This window comes from Liolophura sinensis, chromosome 9 (genome assembly GCF_032854445.1).
Source record: "Liolophura sinensis isolate JHLJ2023 chromosome 9, CUHK_Ljap_v2, whole genome shotgun sequence".
NCBI classification, from domain to species: domain Eukaryota; kingdom Metazoa; phylum Mollusca; class Polyplacophora; order Chitonida; family Chitonidae; genus Liolophura; species Liolophura sinensis.
In genome coordinates, this window is record NC_088303.1 from 27,990,312 (window position 1) to 28,010,744 (window position 20,433).

Here is a 20,433-nt window from a genome sequence, read left to right on the forward strand (position 1 = left end):
GCATGTAAACACGGCTGCCAACGCACGTGCCGTGGAAACACTGTCACGATTGCTTCACGCCATCGCATGCATGAAATAACGCATACAGAACCGCATGTGCATGGAAACACAACTTCACTTGGTTACAAAGTTCTTGACATCCTCCTTGGACAGAGTAGATATTTTGGGTCCTCAGTTAGAATTGCGAGCATTGGACAAATATCCAAGGGGGGAGCGACAGCAGTTTCAACTGACACATGCTTTTCATTTTTCAGCCGCTTAGAATTCAGCACTTTACAAATGTAAGATACACTTCTGACACCAACGTCACACATAAATACCTCGAGTCATGTATATAGGATACATGTAACAATTAATGTAGCCGGCCATATTTTTGTTTACTCAGCCAATATAAAATTTACTTAACCAATACAAAATATACACGTGAAACCTACATCATCTGTTTCTTGCTTTCGTGCTTCCCGGCATCAGACAAAATACTAAGCTTTTCATTGGAAAACAAAGGTCACGTGGGGTACAAATATACAGTATTCTGGAATCCTGCACACGACGTCAAATTTGTCTGCTGTGTACTTTATCTCCGTTTGTTGGGGTCCAACAATTGTCACATCGCTGAAGCGCTTCGCCTATACATCGGTCTTCTGCACTGATTTGATGGGTCTTTGCAGGATAAATTCATTACATGGTGACTCCGTGATAGGATACGCAAATATATGGCGTCAATAATCCTCACCATTTGCGTATCCTATCACACTGAGTCACCACGTAACTAATAATACACGAACTGTTTTGCAGATATCGGTACCGTCAGTGTTTGAAACTGCAAGGTTTTGCGTTTGTCGACTTACCACACGCCTAATGGGGTGATGAGTGTTTTCCCTCCTGAATTTCCGCGAGTTTAAGCCCACACCAAGTATTCTGATAGTAAACTTACCAGGCAGGGTGATTTTGTATATCCAGACTGATCAATTGACTGGTTGATTTAATTCGTGGTTTGCAATGATACTGAGAGTTTTGGGTCCTTCACTGCTGAGGTTGTGTGCTCGAATCCTGCGAGCACTGTGTGGTTTTGCCTGCAGCATTAATTTTGCAGCCACTTTAATCCAAACATTTTTGAGAATGGCGTTAAATCCCAATCCAAAAAATAAATAAATAAATATGCCTATACTGAAAACTTTTTCACTTCCATGACAGTGGTCAGATTTATGAGTTTGAAATGCAAATTTATTTCACAAATCAACAAAGAATTCATCATACCTTATCACAGATTTGTCAGAAAAAATGGTCACAAGTCAGTAGCTTTTTGACAAAAACTACCTATACTTAAAATAATAGCCCAACTTAGAATTCAAACATCTGAATGCATATTATCAGTCAGTCAAAAGAAAAATGTACATGACCGATAATTTTGCCGAAAGAGTGCATTTTCTGAGACAAATATATGTCATAAAATATAACTTTTGATGTAGAAAGGGGCCTTTGTGGCCAAGGTGGTCAGTGCAGTGCTATGATCCAGGAGCCTCTCGCCAATGCAGTCACTGTGAGTTCAAGTCCAGCTCATGCTGGCTTCCTCTCCAGCCCTATGTGTTAAGGTCTTCCAGCAGCCTGCAGGTTGTTGTGGGTTTCCCCCCGGGCTCTTCCCCCTTCCTCCCACCATAATGCTGGCCACTGTCGTATAAGTGAAATATTCTGGAGTACGGTGAAAAACAACAATCAAATAAAAAACATAATCTGATGCAGAAACTTAAATATTCCAAGTAGAATATCATGTTACCTTCCAAACAAACCACAAAGTACCTTTCTACGATCAACAGAACTCTCAGAATCATGACAAATGACCAACTTAGATAGGAACAAAAGTTTAGGTTATTTATGTAAATAAATGTGGTTTTGCATAAAGTTTGCACTCGCCTTTCTACTGAGACTTATTTTTTTTTGTTTTGTTTCACTTTAACATAGACAGAATTAAAATTTAATTGTCCTACAGTCATTAGTGTCATCTAGATGACAGAGGGCAAGCAAAGATTTTGTTGCCAGTCTTCAGACAGATTTCACAAATGTCAGCTGACTTTAAGGCTGGCTCATCTTCCAAATATAAATCCATGACCTCCTGCAAGAGCAAATAAAGATTTGTCACTACAGCAACATGGCCTCTTCCATGCCTAATTTTAAGCGAAGAAAGACATTTAGCATTTTACAAACAATTGTTCATAACGTCATGTGAAGTGAAGGCGTCATGCTAATCTTAGTGAATGGGTACATTTTTTTAATTTGCTCACTGCTTTTCTCACACAATGGTTTATTGGCGTAGGAAACTAGGCAGAGAGCTTCCCCAGGTAAACGTAAAACATGCTGATTTGAAATCGATACCACACCAGTGAGATGTGGATTCAAGTCTACAAGGGACAAATGACCTATCCATACTGTCAATCAAGAATACACATTTGAGCAGTCGTAATCCATACTGTAGCCAATAAGTCAACCAAATTTCCCACACACACTCTGGTTGATGTTCAATATTCCTGTGACATTGGGATGTCGTAGTAGGTTTCACTGGGAATGGAATGATAAGTAATGTTGTCACGAGGAGTGGTGGGACACCATATAGGATGGATCCATCAAATGATTCGGGCAGCACCAGATTTCAGCCTAAGCGAGCCAGCAAGAAGCCTTACTAAAATCAGTATAAGGTGAGTCAAAGATGGAATGAAGTACACAAATACACTATCGATAAGTTCCTTATTTGTACACAGAATTCGAGAATTTTTAACTACAACAAGCAGCTTTTTAAGCCGTTCTGTTGATTAGCGGGTTTGTGGGTCAGTCGGTGAGTATGTCTGTCAAATTTTTGACATCCTATCTTTTAACATGGGCCATTCATTTAACCTGGGATTAAGAGACGTCTCTTTAACGATCTAACGCAGTCTCAATACAATATGTATGGCACTTTGGTGCAGCTATGGAGAATTCCTCCTGTTCACTGCATGCTTACAATGGCAATCAGCTTTAGCAGTGAAGGGTCAGATATATCTTATCCCATCGTGATTGGGGCCTCCGTGGCTTAGTTGGTTAGTGCGCTAACGCAGCGTAATGACCCAGGTGTCTCTCACCAATTCGGTTGCGGTGAGTTCAAGTCCAGCTCATGCTGGCTTCCTCTCCGGCCATACGTGGGAAGGTCTGCCAGCAACCTGTGGATGGTCGTGAGTTTCCCCCAGGCTCTGCCCGGTTTCCTCCCACCATAATGCTGGCCGCTGTCGAATAAGTGAAATATTCTTGAGTAAGGCGTAAAACACCGATAAATGAATAAATCCCATCATGTTTAGGTTCTACAGGCAAAAAGGACATGTTGCGAGACTGGCAAACAGACTTACCTGAAGTTCAGTGTGCACATGAGTGGATAACGAAGTGGTGATGTCATCTAGCACCCACCCCACACTCAAGTGATAAGAGGCATCCTGAAATATATACAAGTCAGATACAATCAATGACAAATGTTGTGGGACAACTTTCTTCATGACCACTTTGCAGTCTGTCAATTTCTGTGCATGGCTTTTCTATCAAAAATGATAACGCGCTATCATCTTCAACATGTGATATATCACATACATGGATTTTAAAATACTCAGAACATTTTTCACACTTACATTTGTCGTTTTTATTTGTTTATGCATTTAATTTTTAATCAAAATCAAAAATCAGGAAAAATTTTTTATGGTTTTATGGTTGAAGAAAACTGGGCAAGGACCAATAAATCCAATACACCTTAAAATTGGCCCTGGCTTTGACAGAAACATGTAGTGTGATGTGATAGCCCTATGTAAGACCTAGTGAATGCAATCCACAGCTACTCTACTGTACTGACACTTTACCTCATAGTAAGGAGGGAGTCTGAAGTCTGAGAAGGTCTCGTTCACAACTTCAGTGACTTTAGTTAGAACACCTGAAACGTCTTGTATCTTCAATCCAAGGAAAGACCTGAGAAATCATCCGTCAATTACAATTATACCCTTGGGAAAAGCAATGAATCTCCATGTACATAGTGTACAGATGATGACAAATTTTTCATCCACCTGGTCATATCAGGTATGGCATATGACACGATTTTCTATGAAATTTCTGCATATATTTTGTGACACTATAAACCAAGCAGCCAAGTGGATTACCAACATAAAAGAACCTTTAATACGAGACATACGACAATGATTTATGTACTTACTGAATAGTCTGATTAGCGGGTATCACCAACATATTTCAATGTCTTTACACTTTGTACAATTTGTGCTTGAGCCTTAAAATATTCAAGCAAGGTTCTTTTCTTGTTATAAGCTGGCTTAATGGCACTAAAGCTACATTTACATGTGAACAAGGCTTAACAAGCTGATGTAAGTAGGACTACTCACCTAGTTTTCTCATCGTTTGTGTATATGTGAACACCATAGATCTTACAGAATGAACTGGAAAAAAGAAAACAATAATGGATAAATCTAGTGTGGATGGATATGCCTCAGCTCAAATAGTTCAAAGTTTTTTCAAGAACTTTCAAGGACCTACTGTCCTACGTTTTCCAGCAAAGGCCATTCATTTGGCCTGCTGGGCTATCATCTGACAAGTTGATGGAACATATGATGTCCTAAGGACTTCGTTTCCTCTTATGCAAGAACTAGCATCAATCATTCAAAAATGCAAGGACAGCCTAGCTTTAAATGTAGCAGTATAGAAGCTTGCCATAAATCAAAGGTAACAGTATATTTTCAGAAAGTAATATCGATATCTTCTATTTTACCACACTGATTACTTGTATGAAATATTCCATGATGCTTAAATATTTAGTCTTAATAACTTTAATTTCACCACTGCTCACCCTTCCTGACGTGAATTAAGACATCTGAATGAAATTAATGGCGATAAAATGTAACCAATCAAATCAAATGACATGACGTCACCCTTCCAATGTTCACACTGTACTATTGTCATGTTCCTGAGAGTTTCTCTTCGCACTTGGATAGAGTTCTTGGTTTTTGCCACTTCCAGAGCTGTGAAATCGATGCAGTCCTTGATAACATGGTCAGGTAATAATTCGCATACCTTTCAATGAATCTTGACTGAATGCCTTCTCGCAGGGTTGCCAGCATTGGTTCAATCCAGTGATGTCGTATAGACACAGTCCGGGACAAGCTAATATGGTGATCATCCATTGGTTGAAAATCTCCATATGGTCTCAGACATTTAAAAAGATCATCTCTCAGTCTCAACAAATGTTCATCAGCGTTGTCTGATAAATCAATTGATAATTAGAGAAATGGATAACCTACATGTATATGGCCTGTTACTTCTGTCTGACTGACTGAATAATGGATGAATCGACTGTATTAAACAGAAATTTCACCTTTCTAAATGTCAATATACACAAATTTTAAAAGAGTTGCGACCTTACACTCTGCCCCTTGTTAAGTGAATTGCCTGTGTTGAAAGATCATAGGATGTAAAAAAAATTGATGACAAAGGTAGGGTAACAATGACTGACAGGCTGACAAACACAGTAATTCATATGGCTGCTTGTCTTTGCTAAAACGAATGATTAACCCTGCACTGGGCCCCGGGGAGTCATCTCTGACTTGACTACAGTTTAGTTGGACTACTTTGTCAGTGAAACTAAAGAGAAGAGTGATATTACAAATGGGCTTGGAATCACAATGTTGAACACTCCAATTTAGGCTTTACAATCAGTCTGTTTCAACTTGGTTAAAGAATGAGAATATTATTAGCAGTTAACTTACATGGAACATAGACGAATGTTGCCCAGTTTCCTTCCATGTGAGCAAAGCTTCGTTTCCTACCACTGTGCTGCACTGGGTCACAGTGGATGTCTGATTGAGGTTTTCCAAACATTCCTAGCACTTCTTCTGGCACAGGTAAAGGAGTTCTGAAATATAAATCTAGAAATGAAAACTAGGTCACTTTCAGATATTTGTGACTTAATTCTTTGATTTGTGTTTTACATACACAGGGGATTGGGTTTAATCTTATGGGTGGAGGAAACTTAATAAAGCTCCGGCATAGAAAACCAGTGCTGACCGAGAAACTTCCTGAGTTAAGGCTTCATGTAACCAAACCAGCAGTACAACTGATTTGAACTTGGGAATAGTTCAAGGGCGAGAACATGTCCGAAATGACTTCACTTGGACAGTGAAGCAATTGCGGGCAATTAATTTCACGATATACATGTATGTCAATTCTACTTGATGAGCAGAAAATTTGCTTGTTTTTCATCAGTCCATTTCAATATTCACTGCTCCTTTACAATAAATACACTCTTATTAGGAAAGACCGCAGCTTTCACAAAATATGAGAAAAGAGCTTTTTTTGGAGTCTTCTATTTTAATGATTGAGGTTGCATGACGTTTTTGAATGCATTTCCCACTGTATGATTTGTCTTAGTCCATCTGCTTTATTAGGAGCTGTGAATCTGTGATGCACCCATGATGTGGTGAGGTTCAAGATGGCTGTTATGGGCAGGCTGTAGGGTAGCAATTAATATGTCGAGAAAGCTGTGATGTTTTAAATGAGCCAAAGCAGCTAGTGAGTTAAGAAATGATGCAGTCTTCAATCTCAATCCACAATATGCATGGGAGTGACCTTTGGAACTGAGTTGGAGTGCCACTGGTGTCCAATGAATTGGAATTTAGACATGTGCAGTAAGTTTATAAACCAAATTCTATAAGAAAAGTAGAAGAGCAGATTGCTCTGACGTCAGGTTTGGCGAAGTTTTGGTTGGTCACGGATGGCCCAAACCAACATCAGAGCACGCTCCAAGAGAAAAGTATCCTGGGAAACTTCAAGTACAGTGCTTAAAACAGCTTTGGGCAATAATTTATTTGCCTTCGCCCTAGGACATTTTCTGCAGAGAAGTCACAGCTACTCTGAGCCAATAATCAGCACACTTTTTGGTCACGTGACTAAAATACTGGAGATGAAAACAGCAAATTTAACCCAGATGAGATTGGTATCGTATAAGCTTTTAGCATAAACAAAATTAAGAAATTCTTTACGGAAAAGTAATCAGTAAGCGTGTAGGTTTCAAATATGATGGTTTCATTGACCTGTAGTACCTTCAACTTCAGGAAACAGCAAATTCAGTATTTCACCAATTCAGATCATTGCCAGGAACCTGGGTGAAACTATTTTATTTATCTATTTGATAGGTGTTTTATACCATTATTAAGAACATTTCACTTATACGACAGCGGCAAGCATTATGGTGGGCGGAAACTGGGCAGAGCCTGGGAAAAACTCACGACCAACCGCAGGCTGCTGACAGACGCGGGTGAAACTACGAATAAAATATATTACCGTACAATTCCAGGGTCACAGAAGAACCCCACATCTTCATTTACACCAAAGTAATTTAATCTATAATTTCGACAGTCCCGTTAGACTTTACAGTTTTACAGACCCATTCAGCCCAAGTGAAAATAAAAAGGGGAAAAAATATTATGCCTGGGGCCAATGAGGGACCAATTTTCGCCCCCAAGGCTTGGTGGGATACGCACTTTAGCAACTTCGTTTTCTTCCGTGAAGGCTTGTCAAACGAAACTGTGTTATCCGTGGTGATTTTACTAATGTTGTGTTTCTTTGTGTTCTTCATGATTGTCAAGTCTGTGCTCTCATCATTTTCCTCTACATCATCTTCGGAACTATCAGAGTAATCGACAATCGCCGCCATGCTAGTTTTGCTCTCACAGCCAGGGGAGATAATTTGTAAGCGCCATCTGGCAGGTCCTTTTCTAGTTGGGGACTGAGCCGAAGGTATGCCAGTGTTCAACCCCATGTACAATCTGGATGATTTTCCCATCATCAAACTTAAAATTGAAAACCAACTCACAGAAATAACATTTAGAACATCTTTTTTCAAAGATTGTATGCATATTTTTTGCCTGGATGACTGTGAAGCTGTTGATTCGGGCGTGATCAGGCTGTCTTTCACGTCTATTAACAACAACAACACGTTATCAAGAGACTACAGCACCTCTGCAAATTAAGTCCTAAACATTGAAGTTAAGGATATCATAGACTTATTGAGAAGATAAAGCACAGCTGTCTGAAGAATCCTCTTTCTGGTTGTCCGGTGAGAGTTGTAGTACCTAACCAAGGCAACTGTCAATTTGACAAGCGTTTACAAATTTGGCTGGTGTTAAATGAAAGTGGTAATAAATGAAGTTGACAGTGACATATGATCCAGTATTCACTCAGTTATCCCTCTCACTCTATCTTCTTCATTGGCTGATTTCAAATACTCATCAGCACAAAACATTGTTCGTTTACGGTGTACGCTGACCAGTAGTTTGAGAAATATTTGGATTTGCCATAATCAAGACTGCTTAACCCTTAATCAGGAGATATTGTCATTAGCAGAAGTGGTGAAGAACAGAGTGCAGCGCAAATAAACACTCCACATAGGCCCTACATCTATCTGGTCAAATTCAGGTCATAACATTTCCCTTTCCTATCGCCAATCACAGTTTTGCATGGTAAAAAAAAACATTTCTCAGGAGAAAGGATCCAGGTACATGCCTCTCTGGTGTTGTCAGGAGAGCAGATATTTCTCTCGTCATTAAAACGGGTCACATGAACAAGTGAGTTGCCATCAACAGTTGAACTTGTGGACTAGTGAAGCAGTCTTTTTTTCGTATAGCACAGAATTATGAGGCTATATGTAGTTCAGAAAAATTCTAAGTAAACCTAATGAATCAGTGAAAGAAAGCAGAAGTTCTCTTAATGGCATGTTCCCAAATTTGATTTCATTCACTTAATCATAAGGCGGCCATCTGGATGACATATCTGTCCCACGTAGCCTAGAGGCTTTTCCGTGAGAAAGGCATACTTTATTGGATTTTCATTATAAAACTGTGAGAGATGATTGGAAGGGGAGATGTTATGATATAAATTAGACTACCTAGAGGTATGTGAAGTGCTTATTAGCGCTGAAATGTGTCCTCCACCACTTCAGCAAATGGCGGGGTCTCTGACTAAGGGTTGAGCAGCGAGGATTATGGCATATCCAAATATTTCTCAACCTACTAGTAATTCATGTATAGGCATGTTCAGTTCCCATGCAGAAGCTACCTTGATGAGCCATATTTCTGCCATCTGAGTATAGGTTCTACAAAATTTTAGACGGTTATGAAACTGTGTATTGCCCCCTTATGGCAGTATGGTGACGTGATTGATAGCGTAATTCCCTCCCTACCAAACTGCCGGATTTCTTAGAGAAACTCAAGTGAGTTTTACTTGTTGGATTGATATACCCACACTGCCTTTTTTTACAATTCAGAAGCTTCTCTTGCCTTCTGTAGGAGGAGTTAATTACATTAAAAAGATACGATGTACTCATTGTACCCATCCTTTTGAAAAGGGTATAATGACGGATTGTAATAGGGAAAAAGTCACAATTCAAAGCAACAATCAAATAGCATGCTTGGGCGTGTAGTGAATTATTACTGGGTGCGACTTGACTGAAATTTGATAGGAGGTTGTGTGGATCCCATAAAAACATAAATACTGTTTGTTTGTTCTTTGCAGCAAAGATGGCCCCAAAGCGTAACAACATTTTGCCCAATGGGCATTTCCACAAGGACTGGCAGCGCATGGTAAAAACATGGTTCAACCAGCCAATGAGAAAGAAGCGGCGCCATGAGACGCGTGTAAAGAAGGCAAGGCGCATTGCCCCTAGACCAGTGGCCGGACCTCTCCGACCAATTGTACACTGCCCAACATTTAAATACAACAGCAAAATCCGGGCTGGCAGAGGCTTCACCCTGGAGGAGCTTAAGGTTAGTTTCTCTGAAGATTTTATTTGATGTATTTGATCGGTGTTTTACACTGTACTGGGAGGAAGCCAAGCAGAGCCCAGGGGAAACCCACAACCATCCGCAGGTTTCTGGCAGACCTTCCCACTTACAGCTGGAGAAGAAGCAACCATAAGCTGGACTTGAACTCATAGGGACCGCATCGGTGAGAGGCTCCTGGGTCATTACGCTGCGCTAGCGTGCTAACCAACTGACAAAATTTTATTGTTTTTTTTATAAAAATAGCAAATTTCAAAATAATTTTTCTAGGTTTGCAAATTTTTTGGGATTAACACCTGTTTTTCATACATGGGACGTGTCTTCATCATTGATGCAAATTGTGGTTTTAGACACTGTCTCGGAAAGATTATAGGTTGAGGTCATTTATTGTAAACGTGCTGTCTGATAAACTGCATTATCTCCCTTTACAATGCACACAGTCTGGATCAAATGGAATAGATGAAATTTCAAGGTATTAGATCTGCAATCATTTTATGTATGAAATTAATCTGAAGCAAACAATAAAATGTTAAATATTGGGATGTCTTAACTGCAAATATTGAAGAATAATTGAAGAATTCACAAAACATCGTAAGGAACTGATAGGTCTTAAAATAACCCGATCCCCGAAGTTCCATGTGAATTGTAGAATGGGCCTGTGAAATGCAAGGAATTTTAAAGTGATAGAGTATGCATTTCCATTCACAGGCGGCCAACATTAACAAGCGAGAGGCTCGCACCATCGGCATAGCTGTTGATTTCAGGCGCAGAAACAAGTCAATGGAGTCATTGCAGGAAAATGTACAGCGCCTTAAGGAGTATCGATCTAAGCTGATCCTCTTCCCCAAGAAGCTGAGCAAACCCAAGAAGGGAGATGCCTCGGTAAGCACTGACATAAAATGTGAAAGTAGCAATTTGGTGTACTGCCTCTTTATCCCTATATGTTTTGTTTGTTTGTTTTTTTTTCGTCTATGAACAGTTAATTTCATGTGAGCTAATTTTGCTGTCTACAGCTGTTGAAAGTGAAATATTCCTGAGTACACAATGAAACACTAACCAAATCAATAAGTCAAACATATCATATTTAAGGTGAAATGCCGTAAATTAAAGTGTTGTCTGCACAACTGATGAGGCATTTAAATGAATCTGTTATTCTATATTTTATCAAAGGAGGACTTATCCTGAAAATCATAAATTTGAGAAGTCCTTACTGCTTGTCGATGACATCCAAATGTCGGTTCTGAAGTGTTACTCTTGTAATAAATAGAAGTTATAGCTGAACTGTTGTGATAAGGGTGCAATCGTAAAACCGTAATCATTAATGGAATCATTCTGTTGATTATGTAAAGTAAAACTATGATCTTTCATTGATTTCATTATGTTGCCTGTACCCTGGCATTACTGACATCTCTGATGCAGCTGAAAAGTCGACATTGTGGTGTAAGAGTATTAACGTGCATTGATTCATCTTGTTACGTTAATCTGTCAACTTGCCATGCTGGCTACAATCATTCATTTATTGAAATTCTGTCACCAGGCTGAGGAGCTTAAGATGGCCACCCAGCTGTCCGGCATGGTCATGCCCATCAGGAAGTCATTTAGAGGAGAGAAGGCAAGGAAGATCACTCCTGAGGAGAACAAATTCAAGGCCTTCACTGCACTGAGACAGGCGCGCGCAGACACACGTCTGTACGGCGTCAGACAGAAGAGAGCTGCCGACAAAGCCGCAGAAGAGGCAGAGAAGGCCAAGTAAAAACTATTACCATCAGTTGTGTGATCAGCTTCTGGAAATAATAAATCTGGAGGGGAATGCGCTGTTGTTGTTGTGTTGTTTATTGGCGTAAGGCTCACGTTGATTTGACTCGTACCAGTAGTATTAATAGTGTTAAAAACATTCTGAAGTTGAAAAGGTTATAATGGCACCAGCTCAGTCAATTTTAGGAAATTTATTAACGATTTTGAAAGTAACAAGTGCATAGACAAGGCTGATACTGTTAATTATTTGGGATAAACTAAAATCATTGGAAAAATTCAATTTTATTTGCTCTGATCGATTTTTGGTCTGCGCTGGCCTTGACTTTCAGAAGCCATTAACTTGTCTGTACATTTATGTGTTTCATTGTTGTTTAACGCCTCACTCCAGGATGTATCATGTCTAAGATGAAGGCCAGTACTTTTTGGTGGAGGAAACCAGAGTGCCAATTTTGTACGAGTACCTAACTGAGCTGCATTTATATCGCCTGGCATTGCATTTAACCAAGTGGATGCTGAATAGGAAGACCTAACGAGCAGTTGCACTGACAACTTGACAACCTAAGGACACCTCATTGCCACATGGTATCTTCAGGCAAACTGTGGTGTGAGGCGATTGTTAGAACTTGTTAAATCCGGACGGTGTAGTCTTAGCGATTTGTGGTTTCCTAAAAGCACAATGATTGGCACCCGATGTTTGCCTTGTATTGTGCCCTTCTCAAGTAATTATTGGGGACATACCTAATTATTGGCTTTCTGTCGGTCTCATCTGTGGCTTCTAACCATGTCTTGGCGTTGTGCTGTAAGTTAGAGACGGAGCACCTTGCGAAGCTCCCGTCTCGGCAGCTGCAAGGGGAACTTATTCAAATGGCTCATCACAGCTTTGCCTGTAATGAAACGTTGGGCTGCATGATATTTGCCTGTGCGAACACTTCAGGTTACGGAGAACTCCATTATAGCTGTGCGCGATTCGATATCAAAGGCCTTAACATAAGGCGGTGTATTTGACGGCGTTTTTGAAAAAAGACACTAGATCCAGTGAAAATATCTAGGATATTTGTCATTTCTGAGGAAACCAAATAGTGCATATACTTAAGACCAGTTCAGCGAGTAGCTCTACATAAATCTGCACCTTCGATAACACTACTACACCGTAGTATTATAGAAGGTGAGCTATTCAGCGAGCAGGCTTTTTTGGAAGGAAACCATCTGTACCTAAGACCATGGAGGTATATATATTTCTATATATACCTCAAATTGTTAATACATCGTATAGGAGACTTAAAATGGCTCCGGTATGTAAGTGAGGAAACCTTTAAAAAACACATGCACGGAAGAGACCAGAAGACTTTAGATGAATAGCGGTGTCTAATGATTTCCTTTAGAGACTCCGAACGGCAAAACTGGAACAGTAGTGTAGCACACTTTAAATTGTCTCAGGTACACGTGGTGATTTTCCCGCCTTATCTGTAATGTAGGTGTTTAAAACCACATAACGGCCAAGCTCATTAACAGATCTACGTGTTGTCAGGTACTTACCGGTGAACTGCAAAGATTTTTTGTTTGAAATTCAAATTCAAGAAAACAGTATGTTATGATTGTGTTAGATTCTATTCAGTCATAAATAATTTGATGTTATTATTCAAAATTGTACATAGTCGCAGTACAGTTACATGTAATAGCTGGGTAAATATTGAGAACTGATTATTACGGCTCACAGTTAGAAAAAGGCATGACAGGCAAAGATGTAATTTAGGAGGCATGGAATGATCTGCATATATATGCTAGTATGTATTAAATTCGCTTTAGATGGCAAATTATGCATTTTATTGGTAGTGCCACATTATTTTTTCAAGTTTTTGTTAATCTTGAAATCTTAGGTAGCCCTAACAGCTAGTGCACCTTATATTTTGGTTTAGTGTTATCTAAATAGTTCAAAATTAATCTGTGTTAATAAAATTAAACAGGCAGTATTGTGCATTTCTTCGATACTTTTGTTAAGAATAACTTGCGATATGTCAAAGTTTCCATGCAACAGCTGTAAGTTTAGTACTCGGCATTTTGTGTTACACAATTATTTCAGCATGGCTTTCGGTTGTCTTGTGGAATTGATCAATGCAAGAAAACATTTTCAATAATTGATTCCTATACAAAACATTAAAAACAAGCACTTTCATTTTTATCAGCTGCACATGTCTACTTGATATGCCATATGTAGACACAGAACATAGGAGAACGATTCAGTAAGTGAGGACAATGATTTAAACATGGCTTTGGGCAAACCAGAGGTAAACATTGACCATATGAATGCAGAATTAGGGTTTGAATAATTTCAAAGCCATGATTACAAAAGAGAAATTGACCTTTTTATTCTTATTCTCAGAGAAATCAAGAAACTACCTGTCAGTGCATGTCCAGACATTGTAAAGGAAATTCGAGAACTATTTCAGGCCTGAAGAAATGAAACTTTTTAAAGACTTCATTCAGTCCTGAACAGAAATCACAAAAAGAAGAGACGAAAACACAAAAAATTTTACATAAAGTCATCTTTTAAAAAAAATACTTTGTGGGGCATAACCCAGCGCTATCAAAAAAGAGTGGGGTAGGTCGGTATGAAAATCTTTTTTTCTTTATTCTGGCTAATAAAAAAGAGGGATTTTAAAGAATTTGTCATTGAGTGAAAAATAAGAAACTTGGCCGGGTTATCGTAAAATGAACATATTTTTATTGATGGCCAAAGCTTTGAAAGAAAGGCTTTATAATGTACAAGAAGTTTTCTTTAAATTTAGTCTTAAATAGTTTGGTCTCGCTGCCTCAGAGGGTTAAAGTGCTGACTCGCTCTGACTATCTCCTCGTCGTATGCCTGAAAAATTGTTGAGCACGACGTTAAACCCCAAGCACTCGCTCACTCTAACTATCAGGCCTTTCAAGTTGGCCAGTGATCTCCTAAGTTCGAATCCAGTTCTTGCTGTTGGGTTTGTGCTGTTACACTGGTCTCATCCACCCATAAAACTGATTGCTGTCACACGAGTGAAAAACACTTTAAGCAGGGCATTAAACACCAATCAATGAATCAATCATAAATATTCATAAATCAGTACTTAAATGTATTTCAAGTTCTAATGTATAAATCTGTTGGTCAGACATAACAAATTAATGTTCAAACATTGGTGATATATTTTTGTCAACGAGCAGGAAAAAAAATCATTTTAGACAAAGTTAATGGAGACTGGTTGGTTACGGTTGTCTGCTTGTCTTGCCAAGTGTCTTTCAGGACTGCCTGCCAGATATCCTGTGTGAGGAAAGATCCGTAAGTTTACACGTTACAATTATTTGTATGAGTCTGTTGGTGAAAATCGCCAGAGGCCTACTATAGAGCCATGAAAAAAAGGTGGAGAAATTTCCGAAAGTAGTTCACCCAAGTACTCAGTGTCAGTGCGTTTAACGAAATAGACCATGTGTTATGGTCAAATATTAGCTTCCTTTCGTGATATTTTTATTCATTAATCCAAAATTTTTCACCAACTTGCCCAGCCTGTCAAGAGCATGATGAAACCATAGAGCACTATTTGCTACAATGTATTAAACACAGTAAAGAACGAAGACGATTGGCAGAATGCCTGCAAATCTACAAATGTGAACTTGACCTTCAGACTATCCTTAACCCCAAACCACACCTGAGAGCACAAATATTCTCCTTACTAAAAGAATACATCAAATCGACGGGTTACGAAAGCCGAATCTGATAAAACACAATTGACCAACAACGGCGATACCTTGATTCTGAGGGCCGTTTCTGCTCTAGTCAACAATACGTCACGGTGCATTCTCCGTAATTACCAAACACATATACTAACAACGGCGATACCTTGATTTTGAGGGCCGTTTATTCCACAGATATACATAATTCCTCCCTACAACTTTATCCCCAACTATATCGGCGATACCTTGATCTTGAGGGCCGATAAAACGTGCATGAAACCAATCTGCAAAAACATAGCACACGAAAACAATGTAACCACAAAAGTTGATAACTGTAGTAATTAATAATATTTCTCCATTAACTAATCTGCCCTCTTATTTGTTGTTATTTATCTATTCTTATTAGTTGATATTTATTTTCTATTTATTTACAAATGTGTATATATCATACGAGGGCAGACCCTCTATCAATTTCTGATTGGTAGGTATACCACCAATTTGCTCCTAAATATCTGTTTTATCAAATATCTTCTTGTTTAAGATATACATTATGTCATAAACAAAACCCCTTCGCAAATCAAAAATACAACTATCTTGTATATTTGTTTTCTCTATTTGTTTTCACAGGGGAAAAAAAAAAAAAAAAAAAAAAAAAAAGGATGAAAATCTTTATTATCGGCAGCAATTACGTTCATAGACTGGAGAATAGTATCCTTCGAAATTCGATCCCAAACTCTAGAATCGACTTTGGAACAGGCCAGGACATTCGGTTTTTTGGCATTGGGGGAGCTAGAGTTGGGACACTTAGATGCTCTGGAAGACTGGAAAGTCTCCTTCAGGAGACAAAACCTGACCTAGTTATCCTTCACATTGGGGGAAACGATGCGGACTCTCACAAATCAGCAGCAGCAATTTGCGCTGATATTTTAGACTATGTTGGTGCACTTAAAACGAAATTCCAAATTCCAAGGATCTACATCAGCCAGCTTCTTTACCGTCAGGTAACTCGGCGAATTTCGGTCCACATTTATAATACAAAAATCCATGAAATTAACAAGAAGCTGACAAACAACCAATTGGCCACCTTCTGGAGACACCGGGGACTGATCCGACCACAAAAACAAATTCTAACCAACGACGGAGTGCACCTAAACACTCTAGGCCAGGAACTGTTCTACCGGTCTATGAAACGTGCTGTCTGCGCCGCCATGGGAGGCCCAAAATAAAAATTGGAAATAGAGAAGGAAATCAATTAAAGAAGAAGACAGGGAAAACAATAAGAAGACCCATGGGACCAAAGAAACTTAACAACCAGGAAACGAAGACCAGAAACATGAAAGACATCATGACAATAGGACTATCTCTTGCTTCAACTAAGTGGATGAGGCCTGACATCCTTGCTCCTCATCTATACTTGTCGCACCTGTTACAGGCACAGGTTTCCAGTACGCTGGTTTTTCCTGGACGGCGTCCGGTATAAGTGGCGGGAGCTCCTTAACTCCACGCCACAGAGGAGGAAGCAAGAGAACAAAACTGTTAACCAATAAATAAAAGCACTACTGTTGTTTTCTCTCTGTGTAAATTTCTGTATAGGCAACTCATTGTAATTTTTTAATGCAGATCTATGTATTTCTAATGTAAAGATAACGTTAATCCCTGTAAATAGCTTACTATTTATCCCCTTTCTGTTAAATGACCATGGCAGCATTTGAACCTATAGAATAAGCTGTAACATGCTACCACAAAGAGGTTAATCCCACTAATTGACTCATGTACATATGTAAAATAGTATACCAACGCACGGCTGTTATGTAACCAAAATATTCATGTGTTAAAAAAAAAAATAATAAAACACTGATTTGATGGGCCACGATATCCGCCAGGAAAGTGGCCCTAAAACCAGTAAATAAACGAAAACGTTTTATTCATTGTTTTGCTGGGATTAATATATAACGACTATGCAATGACTAAAAATGTTAATTATGTTTGGAGTGGTGCTTTCGTTTTTATCCTTTCAATTTTATCTCGCCAAAGGTTATTGAATGCGCTTGAATTTATAAAATCTATAAAATTTAAAACATAAATTTTCAAAATTTTATGTCGAATTTTGGTGATGGTAACGATAAATGTCACATACTGATCGGTACACTCATTGCCTGTGGTATCGTATGTAGCGTCTCAAACAAAGTGAAAGTAATTCCGACATAATCTGAATGCCAACGTGCTTTCACATGCTTCGGTAAATACATTTCCAGTTTTAAATGCATTTTAAAAAATTTGTTGTTTTAATAAGCAAGTCCATTCACAATGAAGTCAAATATTCCTTCTTGCTTCTGGGTCCAGCCTACATGCATGTAGAAAACGCCCATGTCGAAAACGGTAGGTTGTCTTTACAGCCATTCCATGGCAACCTAAATATCAGTGTTAATTTTTAAACTTGTTGCAGTGACAAGTCTTTTTTTTTCCCCCGAACACTGTTGCCTATAACTTCAGTATAAGGTTTCAAACAAAATATGTTTTATAATATTGTGTGATCTGGATTACACAATATTGCACAAGGGACAGCAGCTCGAGGCTGTGGACTAGTACAGTTCTTGTCTAGGCTGCCTTAGCTGGCCAAACTTCCTGTATCATGCATTTTTAAACTTGGCCATACATACGTGTCACGTGGATCCACAAAGTTTTTTAATGATGGCGTTTCAAATTGGTGGTAATCCTCTGGCATTGGGTTTTACTGGTTTGTGGTCTAATCCTATGTCGCCCATCAGTTCTTCGACTTAAAAGGCAGCAGGATACATCTTCTACCTCTACGGCATGAAAGTCTGTATGTCATTTGTGGAGAAGGTCATCAGTTACCTTACCTTGCCAAAGGTAAGGGCTTTACCACTGTACCGAAATTTCTGGTTTCCTACACTCGTGAAAAAAAAAATGAAGGATGGTCATCATATAAGTGGAAAATTCTTGAGTATGGTGTTTAACAATCAATCATGGTCTCAAATAGTTGGCTCAGGCTGAAAAACAAATCACCTACGTGAAGAATTTCATGCAAACATTAATTTGCCTTCCCCCTAGTTATCTCCCCTGCTTTCAGATCTAACCAATCAGTACATAAAAAGATACTATAAAACGATGAGTGCATGGTTTTAAAAAACACGAAGGAGGATACGCCAAAAAATGAAGGGGGGGGGATTCATTTGTGATGCATACGTGTATTTTATATTATCATGTATCATTTTATAGTTAACATGTCATTCTAAACTTAACATATTTTCCCCATATAAATGGATATACATTCATCTATTGATTCTTCAGTGTGTACCGATTTCTGTTATTCTTAGTCTTTTAGTCGTTGTCACAATACCTTGTTAGCTGCATTGATTAGATGTCGTGTCTGTTATATGTTTCAGAAGCCAGAGCATGTGAGTTCACCATTGCTGGTATACAGTGGTGACCATCTCGGACGTTATGGTGCAGTAGAGTATACGTTATTTTGTAGACAATGAAGCCATTGCTCATCCGTTTCATCTGATCCAAGGATTTGAGTGCTTGTTGGCAGTTTATTATAGTTTTAATTTGGCATACCCACCAACTGTTTATAATAGTTTAACTTTTGTTCAGAAGATTATTGTTGGAGTAAAGCATGAAACCTCAATGCCAAGAAAAGTCATTAGCCTTATTACTAAACTTTCCAAGCATGCAAAATAACACAAATGAATTTCAGACATGTCAGCTGCACTCACTGGCCAAGTTTAAATAGAATGAAGACACCCTGATATACAAGGCAGGTCTTTATTACTATTCACCTGACGTATTCCAAATTCAGCCCTGCTTATCTGGTTCAATATTCTATGATGTTGAATATTTAGTACGATTTTCTGAAACATGTTTTATTCTAGTGACATACAATAATTGTAAAACCTTCATTGTTTTGAGTTAGAGTATAGTTGTTAATACAGTAGTCGATTTTAAAGCCCTCGTAGCATGTTGTGGGGAAAAATTGCAGGTGTTTTATATTGACTCTCCTGCTTTTTTGAGGACTGACAAGACTAATGTGTATCATATGAATTTCCAAGAAATAATCTAGTTATTTCCACTCATGTTTAATATCTTGAAATCTTTCTCTTACTTTGTTCGGATTTGAAGCATCATTGTCGTTTTAATGACATAGTTAATTTTAAAGCCATTGTTTTTTTAAAGTGAAGTAATGACATTTTCGACATTTTCTTCAGCAGCTTTTACCAGGACTGACAACATTAATATAAATACAATTTCCAAGTCCTGCTTTATCTAGGTACGTTTAATATTTTGACATTTTTCTCTGAACATATTTGAGAGATCAAGTATGGTTGCAGTTGACTAGTTCATTTGAAAGCCACTTGGATTTTTAAAGAATAGTGATGAAGTTTTTCAGTTGACTACCACCTTTTCCTGTTTTTTTTTCAAGCACTGACAGTAAATACTGAAGTATCTAAGAGTATTCATTGTGTATGACCTTAAACTCCAGAGCATGTGTTATCGTGGTAATCTTAAACATTTTTTAACTCTTACTGGAAATACATGTGGCTGGAAGTTAAAAATAGCTTTTTTTCTCTTGCTTTTGATGAATATAAGATCACTAAAATGAAACCCAACAGTGGAAACCATACTGTTTATTAGCAAATGAAACAAGAGTTATGAAATTGGCAACAATAGGGTTATATATTTGGTTCAGTGTGTTGAATGGTTTGGGTATTTGCGATGACAAAAACAGTACCTGTTCCCATTATTCTTGTTGCCTTTGGTAGCTGTAAGTGCATGAAGATATTGTTTCATGTAGTATTGAATGAAATTCACAGGAGACAAAGATCTTTCAACAATATGTCATGTCACAAGTGGAAAAGTATAGTATAACGTGCCAGTGTAACTAGGTTAGAGGTTTACCCTGGGCACTCCGGTTTTCCCCACCCATAAAATAATGTCTGTTATCGTAAGAGTAAAATATTCTTGAGTAGGTGTTAAACAACAGTCCTTTTAAAAAATACAGTGCAATGCCCAGTTTGCCCTAGTGACTCACTGTACTAATCTGGTGACTCATCAAGTGAGTCACTATAAAACTAGGTCAACAATTGTGACCAACTGGGTTGGTCACTTGACT

At 38.5% G+C, this 20,433-nt stretch overlaps 2 protein-coding genes across 2 annotated transcripts; one reads left to right on the plus strand and one right to left on the minus strand.

Moving 5' to 3' along the window:
- Positions 1-1,334: 1,334 nt before the first annotated feature.
- On the minus strand, positions 1,335-7,723 carry LOC135475414 (U6 snRNA phosphodiesterase 1-like). Its single transcript, XM_064755301.1, has 7 exons — positions 7,551-7,723; positions 5,778-5,923; positions 5,086-5,272; positions 4,401-4,454; positions 3,870-3,975; positions 3,372-3,455; positions 1,335-2,110 (listed from the first exon to the last, which is right to left on the minus strand). The coding sequence occupies exons 1-7, from the start codon at positions 7,721-7,723 to the stop codon at positions 1,997-1,999; spliced, it is 864 nt and encodes a 287-aa protein (XP_064611371.1). The 3' UTR covers positions 1,335-1,996.
- A 55-nt stretch (positions 7,724-7,778) lies between these two features.
- LOC135475430 (large ribosomal subunit protein eL13-like) lies at positions 7,779-11,655 on the plus strand. Its single transcript, XM_064755321.1, has 4 exons — positions 7,779-7,806; positions 9,580-9,830; positions 10,554-10,727; positions 11,383-11,655. The coding sequence occupies exons 2-4, from the start codon at positions 9,585-9,587 to the stop codon at positions 11,596-11,598; spliced, it is 636 nt and encodes a 211-aa protein (XP_064611391.1). The 5' UTR covers positions 7,779-7,806; positions 9,580-9,584; the 3' UTR covers positions 11,599-11,655.
- Positions 11,656-20,433: the final 8,778 nt, after the last annotated feature.